At 45.5% G+C, this 27,182-nt stretch overlaps 1 protein-coding gene across 1 annotated transcript; it reads right to left on the reverse strand.

Annotated features, from left to right (window-relative positions):
• Positions 1 to 2,636: 2,636 nt before the first annotated feature.
• Positions 2,637 to 5,476, reverse strand: LOC109770278 (probable WRKY transcription factor 2). The gene is made up of 4 exons (XM_020328984.3): positions 5,024 to 5,476; positions 4,854 to 4,927; positions 4,560 to 4,730; positions 2,637 to 2,991 (listed from the first exon to the last, which is right to left on the reverse strand). Exons 1-4 carry the CDS (start codon positions 5,321 to 5,323, stop codon positions 2,826 to 2,828), a joined length of 711 nt encoding a protein of 236 aa, XP_020184573.1. The 5' UTR covers positions 5,324 to 5,476; the 3' UTR covers positions 2,637 to 2,825.
• Between the last annotated feature and the right edge of the window lie 21,706 nt (positions 5,477 to 27,182).

A 27,182-nucleotide genomic window follows, 5' to 3' on the forward strand; every position in this document is an offset into this window, starting at 1 on the left:
GGAAGCGGGTGTTTACGGTCAAATCTTTGTAGATGGATCTAATCAATTCTAGCCCAATCCGAAGATCGATTCGTATTTGGTGTGGTTTGTCCACAAGCAAGTTATCCTTACCAAAGATAATTTGCTTAGGCGAAGATGGGTAGGCAGTGCACGTTGTTGTTTTTGTGATCGAGATGAAACAATACAACACCTTTTCATTGATTGCCCTCTCACGAAGCTACTTTTGGCGCACCATCATATAGCCTTCAATATTTTTCCTCCAGATAGCATTGACACGTTATTTGGGACGTGGTTAACTGGAGTAGACTCAGTTATTGCGGCACGCATTCAGATAGGAATATGTGCTTTATTGTTGGTTATATGTAACTGTAGGAATGATATGATTTTTAATAGATAAAACTTTTTGAATTTCTTGCAGGTCATCTTCAGAGCTACGGCATGGATCCGTACGTGGTCGTTACTCACTCCTACGACTCCAGTGAGCATTTGACTACTGGGTGCAACCATTGGGAGATGGTAGTGCGGGGTATCTTCAACCGGTTTGGATGACGACCCATTAGTTGGATAGGTGTTTAGTTAACTCATCCCGTTTTTTAGAGTAAATAGCATAAAACTACTAGTTTACAGGCTATGGTTCCAAAAAACTACCACTTTTTAATTTTTCTCAGAAACCTACCAGTCGCGCGGTCCGCTGTTTCAAAAAACCCAAAATCTTCGTTGTTAAAAAATTAAACAGGTTTATGACAGGTCGGGCCCGCACCTAAACGATCCGTCTATTTGACCGTGTGTTTGACCGTTAACTGACATGTGGGTCCCACATGGCAGTGTCTGTAAACTTTTCAAAAATGCCATCAGGTCCCTGCAAAACTTTTCAAAACGCAATCGGGTCCCTACAAACTTTTGAAAAAAGCAATCGGGTCCCTCCCCGTGGCCGTGCGCCAGCAGCCGGCGTGAGGCGGCGGTGGTGCTCGCCGGTCAGTAGGTGGCCGGTGACGTCCTGGTGCTGGCTCTACTCCCCGCCACCTGATACATGACGAGGAGCGCACCCGACGATGTCCTGCTGCTGCTGGCTCCACTCCCGGCTTGTCATCGACCTCCCGTGCGAGGAATCGAGCGCAGGAGCCGGTCTTCTTCTCCGACGACGGCCGCCATGCTCTTTCGTGGCTCGGTCCGGTGTGGAGCCCCGACGCTAGGCTTTGACCTCGCACCGGCAACGGCCCCACGACTCTGGCCTTGCCCCGTGCGAGATCAGCCAGAGGAGAGCGGCGGCGCCGTCGTCCATGTCCACAGGGAGGCGGCTCGAGGCGCTCGTCCATGGAGCAGGGAGAGAAGGAGAGAGGAGGGCTGGAGGTGTGGGTGCCCCCCGGGATGCCGCGGCAGATCCCGCCGGACTCGGGCGCGACCACAATAAGTTAACGGTCAAACAAAACGGTCAACTAACGGATTGTTTAGGAGTGGGTTCGATCTGTCATAAATCGGTTTAAAACGTTAGCAACGCGGAATTTGGGTTTTTTGAAACAGCCGACCACCCATTTGGTAGTTATATGAGAAAAATTTAAAACCGGTAGTTTTTTGGAACCCTAGCCTGTAAAGTAGTAGTTTTATGCTATTTACTCCGTTTTTTATGCCGGTTTTTATTTTCTTTCGGATATTTTGTTTTCTTTTGCTCCGTTTGTAAGCTGTACTGGATTACAGACTTTGTATTTCGTTGGCACATTTTAATAATATGGCCGCAATGCATCTGTCGGATGCAGAGGCCGGGGGTGATCCTCCTTCTTAAAAAAAATTGGTATAGTAGTACCAACAGTAGAATTTGTGGTTTCCTTTTTCCTTGAGATGTGCATCTAATTTGGATCCAAAAGTCGTGGCATGATAGACGCATGTTGGAACAGTTTCAAAAGACATTTTAGTGCTAAACTGGTAGTTTAGTGCACTGCGGGGACTGGTGCCCTATACTGATTTTCTCACACCCTAAGCTCACACTCCTTGATACTCCTTTAACCGGCGACACGGTCGATCTCGCAATGATTCCGGGACCTCATCGACCTGAGGTCGTCGTAGACGATGATCATTGTCCATTCACGCTGCGTGACCGCTGCTTTGACCTGTGATGGAGTAACCTCTGAATCTCATCCTGATGAGCCTGAGGATACAACGCCGGAATTAATGGCGGTTTTGTTCGGGAGCCCGTGTTCGTTTCGGCGCTACAGCTGTGGCACGTTGCGCAATCATTAGCATGCATGCCTGATGTGCACACCGTTCTGTCAGGCCCGGCCGTCTGCGTAGTGTACGCACAACGGTCTATTTAATTAGCGCATGCATGCATACGGCCGGACAGATCACCTGCGCATGCATGCAGTGGGCACCGGTTTGAGTAGTTGATGCGCGCTGCTGCTGCTACCACGCGTTGCAAGTGACTGGACGAAGAAAATTAGGAATTTTTTTTTTTGAAACGGAAGAAAAAAACGAACACGTCCGGACACTGGCCAGGCGTGTCCGTGGACGTTACGTGGTTGAAGAGGCTCGTGTAGCTAGTCCATCACATGCACAGATACTCGTACATAGAAAGTGCACTACTATCTCTATTGCCTACGGGAAAGAAATGCATGCATGCATGCACATGCAGTACTGGTACGTGGATAGATCGCGTGAATATATATCTGCAGTACATCGATCGTACAAGTATAAGGAGCCGTCTCATCGTTCACCCTTCAAAATATAAGGAGCCGATCGATGGATCAAACGTGGGTCGGTGGATGCCCTTTGCTCCTCGCTCGCTCGATCGAGCACTTGCATGGCTACGACGGACGGATCGGGGCAGGTGATCAGAAGCAGGTGGTGGTGTTGTCGCCGGAGGAGGAGGAGTTGTCGTCGCAGGGGGGGTGCGTGTGGCGGCCCTCGTACGTGGTGATCACCATGCGGCAGTCCGTCGACAGCCGCTCCACGCGCTTCTTCACGCGGCAGTTGCTGTGCGTGCACCTGAAGTAGCTCCTGCATGGCCATTGGCAACAAAATGTTTATTACAGTATGATGTGTTTTTTTCACTATGATGTTTACACTATGGGGTATGTGTGCCCCGCTTTAGGTAGTACTACTGCTCCAGAACCACTTCTAAAGGAGATCAGAATATATCTATTCTTCAGCAGAGCAGAGAAATCATTAGCCAGTACACAGTTTGCTGAAAACCAAGCTGCCAGACCTATATATGGCGCACTGACTGACCTAGCTAGCTGTCGTCTGAAGTCTCAGACTCTCTGAAGAAACACAATCATCTTAAAATGTCCGTTCCATTTGTCCTGGCGCATATATGCAGGAGGCAATGCATGCATAGCCGTCTACTATATCCTATTTGCCCTATCACGAATCTTTTTTTTTCTATTCTTCTTTTACTACAGTGTTCAAAGGATAACAACTATGCAATCAGTATAAAACGTGGAGAAAATAATGCGTTATAATTTGGAAATAATATAAAATTTCTAGATGCATATAGTAGTATTAGATAACAGTTAGTACTCCATGAACCAAATATGTAATTAATGAATGGGACACACTAGTTGAAAACTACCTTTAAACATAGATACACTGAAGTATCTCATTTTGTCTTGTGTATATGCATATATATACACGAGAGCCTTTTTCGGTATATGCATATATATATATATATATATATATAGCTAGGTAGAGGTGCCTAAATTATATATACCACCGCTAGTGATCCGTGCAGCTTTATCGCATGCTACTTCTCAGCCATATATTTGTTCGTGTGCAAGATGATATCCCTTCTACAATCTCCTCTGTCATAGTGCCACTGCCTTTCCACACCGCCCCTTCTGTTCTTTTAGAAACTTTACTGTGTGACAACAAGTACTCCTTAGTTCACCCGTTGTACCAGTCTGATAATAATAAATTAGCACCGGAGGATATAGATGGTTTGGAAGATTTTCTTTTCCAGATAATAGAACAGAACTCTGTTAGGCCTTCTGTATTTATCTGAAGAAGCACACGATCGAGACCCAAATGATTCGAAACAACTGAACTATATGTATGGATTCGTTAAGCTTGTGTATCCAATGAAAGAATTTTTCTTATTAAGTGCCTCAAAACCACAAATTAAGAGAACACTTCTTTTATTCTATGCTGAGAGTGTGTTTCATGCATATTACATTTGTGCTCAGAGTACATCAGGCTATTAAGTATTCTCAGATTTGTACCCATAAAAACAGCTTGCACGTACAACTGCGGTATTGTTGCAGGCTAATTAATCTCAAATTAGGTTCCCCCTGGATCTATTAGCCACAATTGATTGAAGCAGATAGATCATTAATTGAAGCAAATAGATCAATTTCTCTACAACCAAGTTACTTCTGAAGCTGCTAGCTCTCAAGGGAAAAGATTAACCTACCACTACCACATAAAACTGATCCTTTCAAACAATCTGTACGAGCTTCTAGTTCTACTCGATCCTAGCAGAGACAGGCAAAGGTCTTGAGGAGTTCATAGATGACAGTTAAAAATGGAAATAGGTTAGGGTTCTTAATTGCTTATAGAACCGAAGTTACCTGGGATGGAGACTGTTCTTGACAACCTTCTGCCCGTATTTCCTCCACTTGTAGCCATCGTCCAGCACATCCACGTCGCTTCTGGTCTGGAAGCAAAACCTCGGCTCCCTCATCTTCCTCCTCACCTTCATCTTCCCCTTCTCCCCCGCCAACATCGTCGAGCCCCTCCACCTGTACCCTCACACGCACACCACAATGGCATCAAACGCTAAACATGCAGTTAAATCTCATGAACATAGCAACACTAGGTACAAACGCATCCCGTAACATGCTCTCGCTCACTAGCTCACATACCATGTATTACTAGAATAACCATTACAGGCAGTGACACCCTCATAGCCAACTCTTGCGGTCACCGACGTGCCCACCTGATCAGGAAGAGACATCAAATCAAATGCATCGATATGTAATTTATCATCTTTGTAATTCTCTATATATGATTATGAAGCTAGCACAGAGCATACCTCCTCAGCCTCAATATTAGGCATGAAACCGACCGTGGGCTTCTCGCAGACGGTGGCAGGCGCGGCGGCGGAGTGGCCGCCGCCGAACGGAAGCGCCGGCAGCGGGTATAGCCCGCAATGGTCAGAAGAGAGCATCAAGGCTTCTTCCTGGTCGAATGGCATCTGGAGAGGCTTGGGATGGAAGGGTAGTTGAAGTGGAGAAAGAGGAACAGGGGTGGTATAGTAGTGATCTGGCACACTGAGGTTAGGAAGACAGTAAGCCATCCCCAATTGGCTCCCTTGATCCATGCATATATGCATGTAGATCGTGGCGTACTGAACCCAAGGTGGTTCTTGGGGGCACAGAATTCTTGAGATAGACTTGTCAATCTCTCTCTCTCTCTCTAGAGAGACCTCTCTCTCTCTTATTTTTTCGTGTCAAATTCTGATAGGGTTGATGTCTCTAGGTTTGAAGTGGTGGGCTATGGTGCTCTGGGCGCTGGTCTAAGCTGCCCCCTTTTAAAGGGCCTTTTTGGCTCAAGTTGTGTCGTGGGTACAGTACTTACTTCAGTGGCAGCTGTTTGCCTTCTTGATAGCTAGCTACTGGCTGCTAATTCACCACCTCTTAGCTAGATGTCGGGTATGACTTTCTAGCTCAATACACAGATGCCTTTGATTGTTATTTTTCTTACGTAAAACAGTAGCATTCTAGCTACTGTTGAAAATATGAGCAAATTACTACGAGATTTAATCCGAATAAATAGGAAATAGATCATGACAACAATGGCAGAGATTAAACTAATCATGCGAACTAGCATAGTGGATGAACAGATCACATCTAGGGCACATACTAGAAACATGAATTCTACCACGATCTCGAACAAGAAGGATAGAATTACATACGGTGCAGCGGCCGCAGCACCGCCGGCGTTGACGTTGTCGCCCATGTCGTCGAGGATGAGGTTGCCGAGGTCGGGGAAGAAGTCGTCGCTCGCGAAGTCGTCGCTGCCAGCAGTCGCGCGAGTGCGCTCCCCAAAAACCTGATCGCCTCTCTCCCGTACAGGATCACGAGAGGCGGGGTTGCGGAGGCCTGCTGTCCCTTCTCCCGGTGCACGTCGAAAGGAGGGATGGAGAAGACTTGCTTGGCGGCGCAATGATCTGGAACGATGGTGAGAAACCATACGAAGCGGCGGCGGCTAGGGTAGACGTCTGCCTGACTATATAGTGCGGGCCGGGCAGGTCGTGGGAGTAAACCCCACGTCCGAGCCGTCACGATCCAAAAGAATCAGAAATGGTTCAGTAATTAACGCGTCCGTTAATTATTAATTAATGACTCATTAATTTTTCTCGAGCAGCAAAAATATAGACAACGTGCATAGCTCTGTCCTCGGCTCGGCTCAATCCCACAACCCGCGGCGCGTCGTGGCGAGGCGAGGAGGAGGAGGAGCGCGCGTGTAGGTCTCCTCTTCTCATGCTCATACAAGTGGTAGAAGAGCTCACCTTATAAAGAGGTGCAACTCTCTCTCAACTTATGAGGTGGGACTAAACTTTAGCCTCACTCACTCCATTCACATGTGTGCATGAATGGGCCAATAGAATTTCAGAATTTTAGTTGGGCTTTGGGCCAAAGGCCTACTAGCAAAATTCCAACAATCGCCCACAAAGTCTCATTGGCACATCTCATCATTTAGTTCCAAAACATTGTTTATATACCGGTGCTTAGTGGGGACTTGAACTTCCACTTAGAGATTTATGCTACACTAGATCACAACTTGAATAGTGGACTATGCCTTGAACTACAAGTTTTCTGCGAGACTAGTTTCACACAAATTCTTGACCGATACTGGGCTGCCGCAAGGCTTCCCCGCGGGTGGAGCTTATACGTCGTACTCCAGGGCCTTTTCATGAATTTATTAGAGTACACCCAATTCTCACAGACTGCGACGTTAACAGTCAAATTCATATAGGTGTGTTCCTCAGAAGATGTTCTGCAGGACAACATCTCTGCTTACCCGAATAAGCCACTTGGAACACATTAAGATAAGTATCAACCTGCCATGTAGATCAGGAGAGTATTGCATCTTCACGAAGTGGGATAGTTAATATAGGGATACTCTCCTCCCAGCTGACCAACAGCTTGTCTCCCACTTCTACTTCACTGGATCTCCGATCACATAGAGTGGGTTACCACTATGGACAACTTATGCGGTGGGTCTCAAACCCATCTCCATCGATGCATTATCTATCACATTACGTGATAGACCCTATGTGAAGGGATCTGCCAAGTTTTTCGACGTTTGGATATAATCCAACGTAATAACTCCGGAGGTTCTCAATTTTCTGACAGATTTTAGTCTCCTCTTCACATGTCTTGAGGACTTCATATTGTCATTCGAACTGTTTATCTTGACGATCACAGTTTGATTATCACAGTTCATCAGGATATGGGGTATTGGTTTTTCAACCATAGGTAAGTCCATCAAGAGTTCACGAAGCCACTCTGCTTCAACAGTGGCAGTGTCTAATGCTGTGAGTTCTGCTTCCATAGTTGACCTCGTTAAGATGGTCTGCTTGCAAGACTTCCAGGAAACAGTGCCACCACCAAGTGTAAAGACATAACCACTTGTGGCCTTAATCTCATCAGCATCAGATATCCAGTTTGAGTCACTATAACCCTCCAGTACCCTTGGATACCCCGTGTAGTGAATCCCATAGCTCGCGGTGCCTTTCAAATAGCGCATAACTCTCTCAAGCGCATGCCAATGATCATCTCCCGGTTTTGACACAAACCGACTCAGCTTGCTCACAGCAAAAGAGATGTCAGGCCTCGTGGCACTCGCCAAATACATAAGCGAGCCAATAATCTGAGAATACCTCAGTTGATCTCTAGCAATCCGTCGATTCTTTCGAAGCAACACACTAGCATCATATGGAGTTAGAGAAGGCGTGCAGTCGCTATACCCAAAACGACTCAAGACCTTTTCCACATAGTGAGACTGAAGCAGTGTGATCCCACCATTCTCATCTCTCAACAGCTTGATATTTAAGATAACATCAGCTACTCCTAGATCCTTCATCTCAAAACAGCGAGATAAGAAATCCCTAACCTCCTTGATTAAATCAAGTTTGGTTCCAAAGATCAGTATGTCATCGACATATAGACAAAGAATAACTCCTTCGCCCCCACCATAGCGATAGTACACACACTTGTCACCATCGTTTACTACAAAGCCGACAGCAGTTAATGTTATTTAGAACTTCTCATGCCACTCCTTAGGAGCTTGTTTAAGGCCATATAAAGACTTTAATAACTTACAAACCTTTCCTTCCTGACCAGGTACTACAAAACCATCTGGCTGATCCATGTAAATTTCCTCCTTCAACTCTCCATTGAGGAAAGTCGTCTTGACGTCCATTTGATGAACGAGAAGACCATGTGAGGCAGCCAATGATAGTAGCACCCGAATTGTGGTCAGTCTAGCCACGGGTGAGTAAGTATCAAAGAAGTCTTCACCTTCTTTCTGGGTATAACCCTTGGCCACAAGCCGTGCCCTGTATTTTTCAATCGTACCATCGGGTCTAAGCTTCTTCTTAAACACCCACTTACATTCTACAGGTTTGCACCCATAAGGACGGTCAGTGATCACCCAGGTACCGTTAGCTAAGATGGAATCCATCTCGCTATGAACAGCTTCCTTCCAGTAGTCAGCATCAGGAGATGCATAGGCTTCTGAAATAGTCCTGGGTGTGTCATCCACAAGGTACATAATGAAATCATCACCAAAAGACTTTGCAGTCCTATGTCTCTTACTCCTCACAGGAGTTCCATTGTCACCCTCAACAGGATTCTCAATGTGTTCCATCGCAATGGTGAGTTCAGGAATTACAGCGAATTCCTCACTAGATGGAGTAGGTATCTCCTGATTTGATGAATTCGACATATCCTTCATAGGAAATATGACCTCAAAGAAAGTTGCATCATTCGACTCCAATCGTACCAACATGCATGTCGGATACCTCAGATTTTATTATCAAAAATCTATAGCCGATGCTATGAAAAGCATAGCCCAGAAGAACACAATCCACGGTTTTTGGTCCAAGCTTGCGCTTCTTGGGAATTGGTATATTGACTTTTGCCAAACAACCCCAAGTACGTAGGTAAGAGAGTTTCAACCTTTTTCCTTTCCCATTCCTCAAATGGAGTCATGGTCTTATGCTTTGTGGGAACTCGGTTTAGGACATGACACGCAGTCATTAGCGCCTCCCCCCACCATTCCTTGGATAGACCCGAAGTGTCTAACATGGTGTTAACCATATCAGTTAGAGTTTGGTTCTTTCTTTCGGCTATCCCATTTGACTGGGGTGAGTAGGGAGGCGTCCTCTCATGGATTATACCATGTTCTGCACAAAACAAATCAAATTCATTGGAAAAATACTCTCCACCACGATCAGACCTAAGCCGTTTAATTTTTCGATCAAGTTGGTTCTCTGCCTCAGCTTTATAGTTTTTGAAGAAAGTTAAAGCCTCATCTTTTGATTTCAGAAGATACACATAACAATATCTAGTGGAGTCATCAATCAACGTCATGAAGTATCTCTTTCCACCTTTTGTCAACACGCCATTCATCTCACAAAGATCAGAATGTATAAGCTCTAGTGGCGCCAAGTCTCTTGCCTCTGCAGTCTTATGGGACTTGCGAGGTTGCTTAGCTTGCACACATACTTGGCACTTAGAGCCTTTGACAGGAGAGATTTTCGGAATTAAATTCATATTGGCTAGCCGCGTCATGCAACCAAAGTTAATGTGACAAAGTCATGAATGCCAAATATCAGACTCATTATTGTGGCCAACATTATTAATAACTTTAGTGCAAATATCTGACAAAGATAGGCGGAACAAGCCTCCGCTCTCATAGCCTTTTCCAACAAATTGTCCATACTTAGAAATTACAACTTTATTGGATTCGAAAACCAACTTAAAACCATCTCGACATAAACGGGAACCGCTAACGAGATTTTTATTGATGGACGGCACATGATGAACGTTCTTCAGATGCATGGTCTTCCCCGAAGTAAACTTCAGATCGACCGTACCAACACCTCGAACGATGGCATGTGACTCGTTCCCCATCAGCACTGGAGAAGTCCCTGTGGCCTGGTAAGAAGAAAACATGGAGGCGTCAGCACAAACATGTACATTGGCACCGGTGTCAATTAACCAACCAGGGGATTGAAATACTGAAAGGATGGTAGGAAAAATACCGTACCATGATTCCTTCATATCAGTATCACCGGTGACAACATTAGCGGACTTGCCGCTCTTCTCATGTTCGCGCTCCTCAAAGCGGTTAGGACACTTCGGAGCCCAGTGATTAGGATCACCGCAGACATGGCAAAGTCCCTTCCCCTTTTTATGAGAATTCTTCTTGAAGTTGGTAGAATGTGATGGCTTGTTCTTTGTATCAAACTTGCCTTTGCCCTGAGTTTTGTTCTTGTTGTTTTTGAACTTGTTGGGCTGGAAGTTCTTCTTCTGTACCATGTGGGCACTAGAACCTCCCTCAGCAACTCGAGAACGTGTGTCCTTTGCTCTCGCCTTCTCTTCAACATCAAGAGTACCAATGAGATCCGCAACGGAAAACTCCTGTATCTTGTGTTTCAGGGAAGTAGCAAAATTGTTCCACGAAGGTGGAAGCTTGGCAATGATGCCTCCAGCAACAAATTTGTCCGGCAACACACACTTGAAGTACTCAAGTTCTTTTCCGAGCGACTGTATCTCATGAACCTGCTGTACAACAGAGCGCTCATCAGTCATCTTGTAGTCATAGAATTGCTCCATGACGTACAACTCGTTGTCGGCGTCCGAGGCACCAAACTTGGCCTCGAGCGCAGCCCACATGTCCTTGCCATTGTCAAACGACATATACGAATCCACAATGGAGTCATCAAGAACACTCAGAAGAGCGCCTTTAAAGAGGGTATCGATCTTCCCAAAAGCTTCCAGCTGTGCTGGATTAAGATCGCCCTCAGGCTTGCCCTTGGTGGCGTCATAGCAGCCCATGGTCTGGAACCAGTAGACTGCTCTCGTGCGCCACCTCTTATATTGTGCCCCCTTAAAGGCAGGCGGCTTCAGATGCACAGCAAAACCACTCGGAGTAAAATGCCTATAATCAGGTTTTTGGATTGTTGGAAATATGAGCAAATTACTACGAGATTTAATCCGAATAAATAGGAAATAGATCATGACAGCAATGGCAGAGATTAAACTAATCATGCGAACTAGCATAGTAGATGAACAGATCACATCTAGGTCACATACTAGAAACATGAATTCTACCACGGTCTCGAACAAAAAGGATAGAATCACATACGGTGCAGCGGGCGCAGCACCGCCGGCGTTGGCGTTGTCGCCCATGTCGTCGAGGATGAGGTTGCCGAGGTCGGGGAAGAAGTCGTCGTTCGCGAAGTCGTTGCTGCCAGCAGTCGCGCGAGTGCGCTCCCCAAAAACCTGATCGCCTCTCTCCTGTACAGGATCACGAGAGGCGGGGTTGCGGAGGCCTGCTGTCCCTTCTCCCGGTGCACGTCGAAAGGAGGGATGGAGAAGACTTGCTTGGCGGCGCAATGATCTGGAATGGTGGTGAGAAACCATACGAAGCGGCGGCGGCTAGGGTAGACGTCTGCCTGACTATATAGTGCGGGCCGGGAAGGTCGTGGGAGTAAACCCCACGTCCGAGCCGTCACGATCCAAAAGAATCGGAAACGGTTCAGTAATTAACGCGTCTGTTAATTATTAATTAATGACTCATTAATTTTTCCCGAGCAGCAAATATAGACAACGTGCATAGCTCTGTCCTCGGCTCGGCTCAATCCCACAACCCGCGGCGCATCGTGGCGAGGCGAGCGAGGAGGAGGAGCGCGCGTGTAGGTCTCCTCTTCTCATGCTCATACAAGTGATAGAAGAGCTCACCTTATAAAGAGGTGCAACTCTCTCTCAACTTATGAGGTGGGACTAAACTTTAGCCTCACTCACTCCACTCACATGTGTGCATGAATGGGCCAAGAGAATTTCAGAATTTTAGTTGGGCTTTGGGCCAAAGGCCTACTAGCAAAATTCTAACAGCTACTGCATGCCTTTATATTTTGTTTTGTCACATAGGCCAGGGTTATCCTCCTTTCTAAAACAGAGAAGAAATCTCAGAGAACCTACATGAAACTAACCATCCATGATTGGAAGTCGATGAATTTCACCCCGCTTTATAGATAAAGCAATGACCAACATACAACCCAACGGATAAAACACAAAAGCACACACATCCAAAGCCGGATACAAAGGTGCTGAAGAACACCTACATCACTCCAAAGGACTCCACGAAAACGAAATAGAAAATATAGCACCACTAGAGGTCGAAGGAGCCTTCGACTATGAAAGAGTCACCGCGAGGGGATGAAGCCGAACATCGACAAGCAGGGCCTCCAAAGCGGCGCCTTCAAGAAAGACAGGACATCGAAGCGCCGCCACCACCCAATCCACAGGATCATGGTTTTCACCCGGAGTGTCTCAGAGGGAAATGAGCAGCGATGATGGTGCCTTCAAGGAGACAACGCCCACGGGCGCCACCACCGTTGGCCTGGCCAAAGCTTGAAAAAAAGTCCACCCCGGCTAACCCTTACCGCTCCCAAAATGTGGTATGGACAGATTGCCGCACCAACACCACCACACGTCGATCGCCAGCACCCGAGCCATGCGCCCTGCCCACGAGTACCGTGACTCCAACCACCAGGGCCGCCGCCCAGACATCCGAGACCACCCATGAGCTTTGCCACTCTCTAGAGACGCCGCCAATCGGTAAAGGGGTAGAAGGCCCCTCCTTGTTTTTGAGGGGTGGGGCAGTAGAAGGCCCCTCCTTCGACCCCAAAACGATCCCTTTGGCAAGAACGAGGCCTAGCAGGCCGGAACTGGGCAGTGGGAAAGGTCGGCGGCGGCTGCAAGCAACACCGCAGCCACCCTACCACACAAACCAGGGACCAGAGCCGCTATCACCACCAAATCATGGCGACGGCAATGCCGAGAGACACCCCTGTCTGCCTCACCATAACGCCCCTGCCACCTCTGGCCATCCATGGGCGCGCAACACATCGAGTAGTCATTCCTCACACGCAAGGCTCTCATCCAGCCGCAGATGAGCACACCATGAGCAGAGGAGGAGGGGGAGCCGAACCACCACCATTGCACCGCCACCTCCGCCTGCCAAGATGGCCACGACAGAGGCAGCCGCCCGTGGCCCGTGCCGTCGCGGGGCCAGATTTAACAAAGCCACCTCACAACCAGCTACGTCGCCATCCCCGATCCCCAGCCCGCACCACTACCACGCCGCGCGTCACACGACGCCACACCGATGCCACAGTACTGCTCCGGCACGCCACCACGCTCGGCACCTAGCGCCGCATCCTGGCTTGACCGCATGACCCGCAGTAGAGTTGCGTCACAAGAAGACAAGAGGACATCGGCGCCGCCTGTGTCGACCGGGCTTCGCCCTGGGAGGGAGGGAGGAGAGGAGGCGCGCTGGCGGCAGCGCTAGGTTTGCCTCCCGGTCTCGGGGGGGGGGGGGGGGGGGGGGGACTTTGGGTCCAAGTGATTTCTTTTTGACACCTTCCTACTTTTCTCGTGCATCCGTAAAGAATGGGCTGAATTCCTTTAATAATGGTTGCATTTTTAGTGGGATATGGATTTGTGGAACATGGTTCCATGGGAACTCCTTATGAATAGTAAATTTGAAAAGAATACTAGAAAAGGTAAAAAAAAACTGATTTTTCTTTTTGGGTAATATACATGGTCAACTAGTATACTCGCATATGAAGTTTCACGGAGAAATGATATCCGTGGCATTCTGAGGAAAAATGACATAATTGAATTGTATTTTGAAAACACTTCTTTAAGGAGTAGTAAGGTTGGATTGGAGTTTCTTCACTACCGAATAGTAAGGTAGTACCTCTAGTCATTCCTTCATGAAGCATCATACATGAGTAGAATGGTCGACCAAGTTTGATATTAAAAAAATAATTTTTAGTTAGTTTTCTAGTATTGAAAAATTTAATGTTCATATGGGTACGCATGGACCATATTCACCTGTGTATTTTCGTTTCTACTGTTTCAAATAGCCCAAAGCAAAGAAGCATAATAAGTTCCATGAAATTTCCTGAGGGAACCACCGCAGATTAGGTAGGAGCGTGTCCAGGAAGGGCAGCGGTGTTGCTAACATGCTTCGGCAAATTTGCAGTGGAAGAAAACAACGCATTCGGTTGTTACATGCAACTAATTAATCGTTCATTAACCCACGTGAATCGTCGCTTAATATTATGTTCGTATCCCAGCTTTCCTGGTTGCAGCTTCAGCGTTGATTCAACGAGAAACTTGCCGCCACTTTGAATCTTTTGGTCGATCAGCAGAGCTTTTTCAGGTGGGGCAGACATTATTGCAGCGATTGTTCCGCCAACAGGATAGCACTGATTGTACCTTTTGTTCCCTGTGATTGCTCGTTAGATATCCTTTTCATTGCAGAGAAGGCCCCTCGTTTTCAGTCTTCTGAAACGCACACGTATGTGCGCCTAGTCTATTCTTGAATCATCACCTCGTTTATTTCTTGGTATATATCTAGGTTACTTGTTCTGAACGCGTATCTCTACCAACCCTCTATTTTCTTTGACCACCCAACCCGTTGATGTATAAGAGCATGGTTAATAGTACAGCCAGCTGCTAGCTATATGGTCTTGCCACATCATCTATAGCCAACCTTATAGCCGGCAAGTACAATAGTTGCATATAAATATGTACTATTTTTTAATACATGGTCCATCTTTCTCTCTTACAACATGCCTAGGAGCACGTGCTACAGCCGGCTTTTAATCAGTAGCCCGCTTTCCTTCTTTCTCCTCCAACTCATCCAAAATATAATATTTAAAGGCTTATAGCCCGCCTACGTCATCCTATTATATTTGCTCTGACGGGATAAACATATATATATATAACTTCTTTTTAGAAGGACAAGGTAATATATTAAAATCCGGAATGGTCAGATTTTTAAGCATGGTAAATAAACTTTTTATGGCAAATTATGTTAATGCGAGGATAGCAAATTCTTTTAGCAAGTATGGTGATTCCTGGCAAAAAATGAACATGGCGAGGATTTACCATGCTTGCTAAAGGAAATTGCCTCCTCTCGGCAGCATAATTTGTCATGCTCAAAAATCTGACGTTCAATTCGTAGCGAAATACAACCATTACGGGATGAAAATTCAAGTTATTTCAAGCTAAAGCCACCATCAATATAGATACAATAAGATCTATGTTCTGAAAGATGATTCTCATACCGAATTTCATGACCACCAGCCTAAAGTTGCTCTGCTCTGGAGAGCTTTAAAAGATAAACTTGGCACTCCAATGGAAACATGCTCCCTGTTGGGTCTGAACCCTCTAACTCCAAGGTGTGATGATCTTTACTGTCATGAAGTCCCCTTTTCCGAAAATGAGATTGATGAGGTTATTAGGCTAATGCAGGTGGACAAGGCTTCTGGCCTGATGGATTTAATGGTGCATTCATTAAAGCTTGCTGGAGCATTATTTGTTTGGACTTCTACAGACTCGTTGAAGATTTTTATCATGGTAGGGTTTACTTGCATAGTATCATTGCATCATATATTACCCTGATTCAAAGGACGATAACCCTGTGACTGCTAGTGACTTCAGACCTATATCTTTTCTTGCACCATCAAGATTATTACTTTCTGGCCAATCGGTTCCAGGCTGTCATTCTTAAGCTGCTTCATATTAATTAGTGTGGCTTTATCAAAAGCAAGACCACTCAGCAATGCCTTGACTGGGCATTTGAATATCTTCATCAATGTCATCATTCCAAGAAGCAAATTCTAGTACTAAGGTTAGACTTTTAAGATGCATTTGATCTGACTGAGCGCAATATCATTTTGGATATTTCAGGGCAAAAGGTTTTGGAATAGATGGATGTTATGGATGCAAATGATCTTCTCTTCTCGCACCTCCTCTTTCCTACTTAATGGCATCCCTCAAAAGTAGTTCCAATGTAAAAGAGATGTCAGGCAAGGGGATCCATTGTCCCCACTCCTCTTTCGTCTGGCTCCCGACCTCCTTTAGACATTTTTTTATGAAGTCATGCACACAAATATCACTCAAGCTACATTGCAAGTTCATTCATGCCCTGATTTGCCATTTATTAGTATGTTGATGATACTATGTAATGCTCCCTGTTGAAGAGCCTCAACTATGCCAAATCAAGAATCTGTTATTACACTTGGTTTAAAACTCAACTACAATAAGTTTGTGTTGGTTCTAATTAATTTACTTGCCCAAAGACTGGTCAAATTGACATCAATTTTGGGATGACAATAGGGCTCGTTCCTTACCTATCTTGACTTAGCTATGGGACATCTAAACCAAAAATTGAAGATCTAAGCCAAAACATAATGCAGAGGATTGAGAGAAGGCTATCTGGGTGCTCTACAATGCTTTCATATGATGGAAGAATTATTTTGATCAAATCAGTTTTCTCTTCTCTGCCCACCTTCTTCATGCGCACACTTGTATTGCCTATGACAGTAGTCAATAAAATTGATAAATATTTAAGACATTCCCTTTGGAGAAATTTTGGATGGAGGATAAGGGTCCTACTCTGATTACATGGGAAAGGGTTTGTAGGCCAAACAATCAATGTGGTCTGGGTATCCTGGATGTCACCACCCACAACAAGTCTCTCCTCCTCAAGTATCTGCATAAGTTCTTTAATAAATAAGAACTTCCTTGGATGAAGCTGATATGAGAAAAATACTATAGCTTTGGGAAACTCTTGACAAATTGGAAGGCTCATGTTGGTGGAAAGTCATCCTGAAACACTTGCCTTGTTTTAAAGCACCTACTACTGCTACTCTCTATATATACAGTTGTTGGGATTTCCTGAAGAGGAAGGGTGAGGTAGTATAGTAGCAGATAGTATTTCCCTCAGTTAAGAACCAAGGTTAATCAAACTAGAACAAGACAGCACACAGACAACTTAAACAGTACACGCACACAAGCAAAGCAAATGCTTGCACCCAACGAAGGCAAGGGGGCTATCAATCCCCTTGTTCTCGCCAATTGCAAAGATTAAATCTGATAGTGGTAGGTAATCTAACAAAATAAAATAAAGCAAATAAAAACAACAAGCAATTGTAGGATTTTTAGTAATAATGGAAAATGGAATGGGGGGCCATAGGTTCACTAGAGGCATCTCTCTCATAAGCATAGCATCAGTGGGTAGACAAATTAATGTTGGGCAATTTGACATAATTGCTCATAGTTATGATTACGATTCTTCATGGCATGATTCATATATAGGCATTACGTCCATGACAAGTAGACCGTTAATCCAACTGCATCTACTACTATTCCTCCACCCCAAGACCTCTATTCAACATGAATCTCAAAGTATTGAGTTCATACAAACAGAGTAACACGTTAAGAAAAACGATGTAATGCAGACAAAGTAAGACCAAGCAATATGTTCGAACCCCATCGTTTTATACTTAGTAGAAACAATACAAATGTGCCCTAGCTCCTCCAGTCACAAAGTAAGGCTAACCGCAAGATTGAACCCACTACTATGCACCACTCCCTCTGAAGATCTACTCATCCAATTTGACAAAGAAGACTCATAGATCGGCAAGCATGCATAGCTATAAAATCACACATAGATTAAATCTCAAAAGACTCAAATGGTTTCAATGAATAATTTGATCATAAACCCACAATTCATCGGATCCCAATAAGCACACCCTGAGAATTACATCGAATAGATCTCAAAAGATCATTGGATTAAAGATCGAGAGAGAGAGAGAGAGAGAGAGAGAGAGAGAGAGAGGAAGCCATCTAGCTACTGCTATGGACTCGTAGGTCCTGAAGGAACTACTGACACATCATCATGGAGTTAGCAAGGTCGATGAAGATTGCCTCCTCAATGGTTTCCCCATCTGTTAGAGTACCAGAAAAGGCCTCCAAATGGGATCATGGAAGAACATAGGCTTGCAGTGGCGATAAAATTGGTTCCGGTCCCGCTTCTGTGTTTTTGCAATATATGGGAATTTATAGGCCACAGATTAGGGTAAACTAAGCCACGTAGGGCCCACAAGTGCCGATAGCGCCCCCCCTACAGGGCACGCCATGTGAGCTTGTGGCTCCCTTGTACGTCTTCTGGTCTCTCCCCAAAGCTTCTAGGGTCTCTCGTAGTCCAGAAAAAATCACCGTAAATTTTCATCGTGTTTGGACTTCGTTTGGTATGGTTTTCTGCTAAACGAAGAAATAGGAAAAAAAAAAGGAACTGGCTCTGGCCACTAAGTTAATAGGTTAGTCCACAAAAATAATATAAAATGACATATAAAGCATGCTAGAATGATAATATAATAGCTTGAAACAATCAAAAATTATAGATACATTAGAGATGTATCAGCTACCTACAAATTTGGGGAGGGAGACACTTCTCACAAATGGCTAGATCAGCCATTAATTCACAAATCTCTTAAACTCCATTATTTTGCCATAGATGATTTGAATTATCTCTCTATGGTGTTGTCTTTTGATGACATGACTGCACTTTTTCATAGGCCTCTCCCCGCCCAAGCATATGGATAAATTCTTGAGATTAAGAACAGTATGATTACGAGTACACCAACTGTTGTAGGATTGAAAGTATGTCTAGAGAGGGGTGATTAGACTACTTGACCGAATAAAAACTTATCATTTTCCCAATTTTAGTTGTAGGTAAGCTTTAGCAATTCTACCAAGTCAAGTAACACGCTACGCATGCAAGTCTAAGAGTTTAGCACCGGAAAGTAAAGACTTTGCATATGAACGTAAAAGAGGGATGGGAGAAATCGAACGCAATGAAGACACGATGATTTTTGGTGTGGTTTCGATAGGTGGTGCTATCGTACGTCCACATTGATGTAGACTTCAACCACCGGAGCCTAACAGTTGCGCGAGGGGCTCCACCCATGAAGGGTCCACGAAGAAGCAACCTTGTCTATTCCACCATCGCTTACGTCTATGAAGGAATAGCCTCACTCAGGGTAGATATTCACGAAGTAGGCAATCTCATTGCCCTTACAAACTCCTTGGTTCAACTCCATAATATCTTGGAGGCTCCTAAGTGATACCTAACCAATCTAGGATACACAACTCTCCAAAAGGTAATGGATGGTGTTGTTGTTGATTAACTTCTTGCTCTTGTGCTTCAAAATATAGTCTCCTCAACACTCAATCATTCTCTCACAGATTTGGCTTTGGTAGGAGAAGGATTGGAGCGGAAAGCAACTTGGAGGGGCTAGAAATGAAGGTTTAAATGGTTGGATTGGAATGCCTTGATCTCAACACATGAGTAGGTGACTCTCTCTTTCAAAAAATGAATGGTAGAAGTGTAGTTTCGTTCTGATGGCTCTCCTAGAGAGTGAGTGGGGGTGGAGGGGTATAAATAGCCTTCACCCAAAATCCAACCGTTACAACCTTTTGACTCAACTCGGTAACATCGAACCAAAAATTCGGTGAGACCGACCTATGTACAAGATTTAAACGTTGGGATTTTTGGTGGTACCAAGCAAAGAATCTCGAACGGACCGATATGTGACGACCTAAGCGAGACTGCATTTCGGTAATTCCAATCGGTTCAACTCGGTAATTCCGAAGTGAATCAATTGGGTTACAAAAACTTGGTCAGTGCAAATCGGTGGGACCGATCGTCATCTGGTGAGACCAAAACTCTAGGGTTTGGCTATGGCAAAGTATAGGATCAACTTGGTGGGTCCGGATGTGGAGATTTTGGTAGGGCCGAGTTGGCTTTTTAAGGTTTGGACAAATATGATGTTGAGAAGGTGGTTGAGGTTTTTGGAGCAATGTCTTCAAGCACTTGAGCAATTGAGTCATGATCAAAACCTCATCCCCTTTTAATAGTATTGGCTTTCCTATGGACTCAATGTGATCTTGGATCACTTAACAAAAATGTAGAGTCTTGAAGCTTTGCCAATCCATGTCCTTAGCATTTTGAGGGGTCCACATTCTCATGTCCTTGCCATGCCAATCATTGAACTTTTCTAAAATCTATCTTGAAAAGAGTTAGTTCAATGACACATATGTTGTTATGAATTACCAAAACCACCCGGGGAGTAGTTGCACTTTCAGTCTCCCCCTTTTTGGTAATTGTTGACAACATATAGATCAAAGCTTTAACAAATGATATAATCAATGAAAAATATCGCTGCTTTGAGAAGTATGTGATAAGCAACAGCTCCCCTTAAATTCGTCCATTATTAAAAAATTGCATTTGAATGCAAATGCACAATCGATTAGGTTCATGGGTTACTCTTTCATGTCACATACATCTTGGTGGAGTGCTCAAAATGATATGACTGGAATGTAACAAGCACTCATCACCAAGCATACACGTGAATTATCATACAAGAAGCATATAGATAGATAGATAAACATGTGTATCATCGAAGTATAGTATGATCAAGCACAAACGTAACATAGTCTCATACAAGCATCAAACAAATGTATCACGAAGTAGAAAACACTCAACGACAATCAAACAAGCAAAGCAAATCTCTCTCTCTCTCTCTCTCTCTCTCTAAGCCCTAATGATCTATACTAATTTTCCCCCTTTGGCAATAAGTACGAAAAAGTTCGAATGAGTACAGAGCTAAACGTCATTCTTGGCTCGATCTTCGGCAGCTCCTTGTGAAGAAGTCCTCTAACTTGCAGCTCCGGTGTGCATAGACGTTGTTGGAGTAGAGAGAAGTGTGTCTGCAAAGATCTCAGATGATGTTTGATGAACTAGTGGAGTGTAAACAGCTGGAGGGACTATGGGAGCAACTGAAGGTGGAGCAGCTGGAGCTGAGACTATGGCTCTAGTGTCGGTGATTGGCACGGCTGCTGACCTGGCATCGTCTGAAACTGAGTAGTAGTAGGAAGACATGTGCCCGCCTTCAATGGCCGCCTTTTGTATCCGTGTCCGTGGACGGATGCTGGAACAAATTTGCGGGTCAGCGTTGAAGATGCCCTTATCTACTCCCTCTGTTTCTAAATATAAAGGCATTTTGGCAATTTAATCTGAACTACCAAAATGTCTTATAATTTAGAAATGATGAAGGGAGTATATGCAAGATATACTCATTCATAACTATAGGGTATTTCACTTTGTTGCGGCAGTGGGGCTGCGAAGATAGATAGATATTGGCGAACTAAACACATTGCAGCTAGCAGGCGGTGCAGGCACTCACCACGCCCATTGATGCTTCCAGATTGAGCCACGGACTGCGGCAGACAAGGGGGGATTTTCCTATCATTGCAGCTGCGGCAAAAGCCTCTTCTTCAGGCCCTGCTCTCCTTGGCCACTTCTCCCTCAATGCGCACACATCTCTGCCACTAAATCCATCATGCATGCATGTGTATGATCTCCAATTAATTCGAATTAAGGTGCAAGATCCATGCATATGCAAGTACTACTGCGTTTATCATCTGCGTGGTGAATGTACGTACATGCATTGATCCGATCAGGCAGTACAGGTACATGATCAAGGAGTACTACTGTATGTACGACCGAATGGTTGGTCCGTGAACATGAAGCAGGCACTTTGCTAGGCAGGGGGTGCATCATACATGCACGTGAGCGCCACTACCGCTGCTGGGCTAACGCGCAGAATCCACGAGAGCTCGGATGGCGTGCCCCGGAAACGGCGAGGCACAAAGAGTTGGCATAGGCAGGCGCAGGAAACGGCGGCCGCAGCGGCAAGAAAAGGATAGAAACCCCAAAGTGGCGGCCGGTGTCGCCGTGGTAGCCAGCGCCGTGCGTGCCGACCCAGACCAGGAATACGTACGTGCGTGGAGAAGGGGCAAAGGCAAGGAGACAAGGAGATGTATGCGAGACAAGGGGCGTGCTAGCTAGCTAAGCTACACTACACCCGCGTACGTGCATGCATGCATGCGCATGCTTGCACCGCGCACGAACGAATCATCATCTTTCTTGCTGTCATTTCTTTCCCCTCCTCGCCTTTGCATGCATAGCCTCGTCGGTGTCGCCTGCCTTCCGGTGCCATCTGCGTCCTGCAGCCCCTCGTCCATGGGGACAAACAAATAGCCATCATTGTGCGGCAGCTGGTGGCTGGTGGACGTGTCTCGTGGAAGCAGCTAGGCATACTATTGCGCAATGTTTGCTGATCGAGAGCATGGCACCGATTAACAACACAACCTAACTATGGTACTGGGGATCCGCCCATGCGTTTTATAGCCTCATAGCTATAGTGCTTTTTCTCATCACAAACTTTCGATGTTTCTTTTCCGTGTTCCCGGGAAATCATTGATCATATTATTTTTTTGAAAAACTTCTCATCTATTTATTTTTAATCATGACAGTACAACGAACACTAGAATAATAAAAATTGGGTTCATATTAGTAGACCACCTAGTGACGATTGAAATCACTGAACGGAGTCGAAGGCGCGCTGTCGTCATCGCCCCTCCCTCGCTGGAGCCCGGCAAAACTTGTTGTAGTAGACAAGCGGGAAGTCGTCGCGCTAAGACCTCATAGGACCAGTGCACCAGAACAACAACTATCGTCGATGAAGAGTAGTGTATATAGGAAGGATCCACACACGAACGTAGACGAACGACGACCAGATCTGAGCAAATCCATCAAAGACAGATCTGCTGGAGACACACCTCCACACATCCACCGACGATGCTAGACGCATCACCGGGACGGGCTAGGCGGGGAGAACCTTATTCCATCTTCAGGGAGCCGCCGCCGTTTTGCGTTCCTGAGCAGGACGCAAACCCTAACAAAACTCGAAGAAGCGTCTAAAAACGGAGCCCTCCCATCGGCAAGGGCCAGAATCCACCGCGCCCCCATGGCCCCAAGGCCACTAGAGACAAGGCGGGCCAGCGGCAATGTCGGCGGGAGGCAAAGGAACCCTAATTGATCATATTGGACGCCTGCCCTTCATCAGCTCCAAGGATGATTAGAGTAAATCACCATGCATACAGATTTTGCACTAAGAACATCTCCAACGCGGACCCTCAACCGCCTCCATCCGTCACCGGACGTGTTTTGTCATCCAACATGAACCTGTATCTGTCAGCTGGCCGGTCCAGGCATCCTTTTTCCCGCAAACTAGAGGCAAACTCGGGGGAGGGGGCTTTGCAGGAGTCCAGACACCAGTCACGTAGGACTCCGACACCCCCACCCAACTGAAATCCCCCTCCCGGTCCCCTTTTCTTTCACTCCACCCCTGCCCCCCTTCTTTTCATTCACACCCTCGCCGTCCGCCGCAGAACCTCTTTGGCCTTCGCCCAGGCATCCTTGGACGTCCGCAGACCCCACCCACACAACTTCCCTTCTTGGACTACGTCGTTGTCTGCCTAGGAATCCCTCTGCATCCCTGCCGACGTCGTCCATGGTGGACACCGCGCCCGGCAGGTGTTCAGTCAAATGCCATTGGGCTTTTTGAACTTGTTGTTTCTCGAGAAGCACGATGGCAGGGTTTTCGGTGTTCGAGGATGAGTTGTTGTGCGATGTGTGGTTGGCCGTTTCTAAGGACTTTGTAGGCATGAACAAGGGCCCGACCTTTTGGCAAAGCTTGCATGCTTCGTTTCATGAGCAAAAGAACTGTGCGCCCTACAACATGCATGGCATCCATGCACGCAATATGAAGTCGCTAACGCATCGGTGGTACAATTTCTACAACTCTGTCATGAAGTTTTGCCGTGCGATTCACCAAATGGAGACAAGGTGGTCGTTGGGTTGTCAAACATGGAGATCATAATTGTTGCTTCTTCTTACTCTTGATGTTCGTTAATATGTTGATGTACACGTTATATAGCCTGCATGCGCTGCCATGACGTACTACATAACCGAGGGCAGGCCATTCGCACACATATACTATTGGATGAATTTCAAGGGGCAGTGTGTGTGGGATGACATGTGTCGGTTCTGGCTATAGTATCGTTGCATTTGGAATAGATGATTTTGAAAACTTTGTTGTACATCCGGTTATCTCGTTGAATTTGAACTATTGTTGTACTATAGATATTTGCATGGATAAATTGTGCCATTTTCTATAATTACTTTGAGTGTTGGGGGCTTGGTTTAGTTAAACGAACAAAATACCATCTGTTTTATGTAAATTATGTTTGAACTATGTTGAATTTCGTCATGTTCGATAAAATTCATTTGGTTTGTTGAAATGCGGTTTAAATGTATGCGGGCATGGTTGGATGGCCGGTTCTCGTATCACTGTCCGCGGACTGCTCCCATGGAAGCGATGTCTAGTTTACGGGTCAGTGTTGGAGATGCCCTAAGGCATTTTTGTGTTATATAATAAGTCACAAAGGTCACACCTTCATTTCAGTATGAAAAGTGGCATATTCGAAAAATGTTTCGGGTCCTTTGATTCAAAAGAATTCTATAGGATTTTTGGAGGATTGAAATCCTTAGAATTTTTTTCCTACGTTGGTCCTTTGATTTATAGGATTTGGATTCCATTGAAATTTTTTCTATGGAATCTTCTATACTAAATTTTATAGAAAATGTAATATTTACTCCAATATCTTATTACAAATCCTTTGTTTTTTTAGCATCAAACACTCCTTGCTAATCATATAGCATTTAAATGGATATGCCACTCTAATCCTGTACTTATCATATTCCTATTTTTTCAGAATCCTGCAAATCAAAGAGGCTCTTATTTTGAAATGGAGGATGCCCCCCCGCCAAATCAAAGAGGCTCTTAGTCAATCCTTTAAAACTTTGTCCAACAATATATCTGTTGATGTGCGAGAGATACATGTGTAGATTTTTTTCTAAAAAGACTTTAAAGTATAAAAAATCCATTTTATTTTACATTGAAGTAGAAATTATTTGTCAAAATTGCATTAGACTATGTCCGGGAATACCCAAACCCAATAATTTTTGGCACATACTCCCTGTGTAAACTTCTATAAGATCATTTAGATCACTAAAGTAAGTTTACAGAGGGAGTATAACCAATGAATCAGGCTAAGCACAAGAAAGGGGTGATGAGAAACAACGCACCAATGTAGCCGCCGCATCCTCTCCCAAGTTTAGGTTTTCCCTGCCTCCCATCGGCGCCATCGCCGGTCCGCCCTCTCCGGTGGCCTTAGGGCTATGGAGGCGTGGTGGATCACGGTCCATGCCGATGGGAGGGCTCCGTTTTTAAATGTTGCTTTATGATTTGTTAGGGTTTGTGTCCTGCTCAGGAAAGCGAGACAGCGGCGACTCCTTGAAGATGGAATAATGTTCTCCCCGTCTAGCCCACTTTCCGGTGGTGCGTCTAGCACGGTCGGTTGGTGTGTGGCGTTGTGTCTTCGGCGGATCTATCTTTGGGGGATCTGCTCGAATCTTTGTCGTTCGCCTACGCTCGTGTGTCTTCAGGTTGGATCCTTCCGATCAACGCTACTCTTCATCGACAACAGTTGTTGTTCTGGTGCGCTGGTTCTATGGGGTCATAGCACGACGACTTCCCGATTGTCTACTACAACAAGTTTTGCCCGGCCCCATCGAGGAAGGGGCGATGACCGTGGCACGCCTTCGGCTCGCTTCAGTTTTGCAGTCCTCGCTAGCTGGTCTATAAATCTGGATATAATTATTATTATTTCTGATGATCAGTGTACCGACATGATTGAAGATGAATAGATCTGAAGTTATTTTTAAAGAAAAAAGAGAGAAACGACCCACCAACATGCAGCCTGTAACTAAACCCGGGCAAACGTCGGGCCGGGCCGGGCTTGTAATAGCCCGACCTTCATTTCTCAAGACTGAGCCCGGCCCGAAGCCCGAAATACTCCCTGTTTTCAAGCCCGAGCCTAGCCCGAAAGACCGGGTTGAACGCTGTTTTTTAATGTACGCACGTGCAAGCCCGGCCCGAAAAACAGAAAAACTGAAGCCCGAGCCCGGCCCGAACTATCTTCCAGGCTGCAAAACAAGGCCCAAGCCTGGCCCGAACGTCAAGCCCGGCCCGGGTCGTCGGGCCGGGCTGTCCATGCCCGGGTTTACCTGTAACAGTGTCTCGAACTGCGGCATGTGCTTGTCACCAAGATTTATACATTTGCCACACAATGTATTAGGTCCACATGTGTATGATACAAACAATTTGATCCAAATTTGGCCACACGCCGCAAAAAGGGATTTGCAAATAACCCATAGGAAAACCGTGTCACTTCAGAGACAAACGCGCGAGAGCGCACGGCGCACATGAGAAGAACTCTTCTTTTCTGTTCTTTTTCTTTCTTTTTGAGGGGTAGAAGAAGAACTCGTGGTTGGTCTATGTGTCGCAGGAGGCCATCTCAAGTATCAACTAGGAGTAGTTTTTACGGCTGAAGGCAGTGGCAGTGGTCCACTACAAAAACTTGTGAAAAATCAAAATGCCTTTGGAGATCAAGATTTTCCTTTTGGTTGCTGCTGAAGAACAGCATACCAAACGAAGGATAATTTGATTAGGAGGGGATGGACGGGAAATAAGCAATGTCATTTCTGCTCCGAGGACGAAACTGTAGATCACCTTTTATTTATATGCTCTGTAGCTAGATTTATCTGGCAGGTGGTGTTGTCTGCTCCGAATCTCCATAGATCCCCTACTGATGCAAAAGGATCTGTGAAGCAACGCAACCTGCTGCTTTGTGAGACAGCGGGTTGTAGTGTGGACAATCTGGAAGACACGCAATGTTGCTTGCTTCCGACAAGAATTCTCTAATGTTCCTGCTAATGTGATTTTTATGATGTGTGATTACATCAATTTTTGGGCGACGCCGCAGAAGAAATCCAGGCGAAAAGATCTTGAAGGGGTCAACCTGATCAAGATGGTGATTCGAGATGCGTTTACTCACAAACATGGATGGGGGGTCGACTAGAAGGAGGATTGCGGGATGTCGATGAATGTGTTTTCTTCAGTTTCATCTTTGAAGTTTCAACACAGTATAGGGTTGCCAAGACTGAGTGCTCTCCGAGGCAACGGTATCCCCACCCCAGATCGATAATATGATAGGACCGATGAAATCTAACGCCCCATCAGGATTCCTCTTATGATGATGCCTTTCGTGTGCCCTCGACAGCTT

Source organism: Aegilops tauschii, chromosome 6 (assembly GCF_002575655.3).
Source record: "Aegilops tauschii subsp. strangulata cultivar AL8/78 chromosome 6, Aet v6.0, whole genome shotgun sequence".
Taxonomy (NCBI): Eukaryota; Viridiplantae; Streptophyta; class Magnoliopsida; order Poales; family Poaceae; genus Aegilops; species Aegilops tauschii.

What these genes read in the sequence shown, in the direction of transcription:
- LOC109770278 (XM_020328984.3), bottom strand. Translation starts at nt 5,323, where the DNA reads ATGCATATATGCATGGATCAAGGGAGCCAATTGGGGATGGCTTACTGT. An exon ending in GGTTATTCTAGTAATACATG is followed by an intron (nt 4,731 to 4,853) that starts GTATGTGAGCTA and finishes GTGAGGGTACAG; the next exon opens with GTGGAGGGGCTCGACGATGT. An exon ending in AAGAACAGTCTCCATCCCAG is followed by an intron (nt 2,992 to 4,559) that starts GTAACTTCGGTT and finishes ATGGCCATGCAG; the next exon opens with GAGCTACTTCAGGTGCACGC.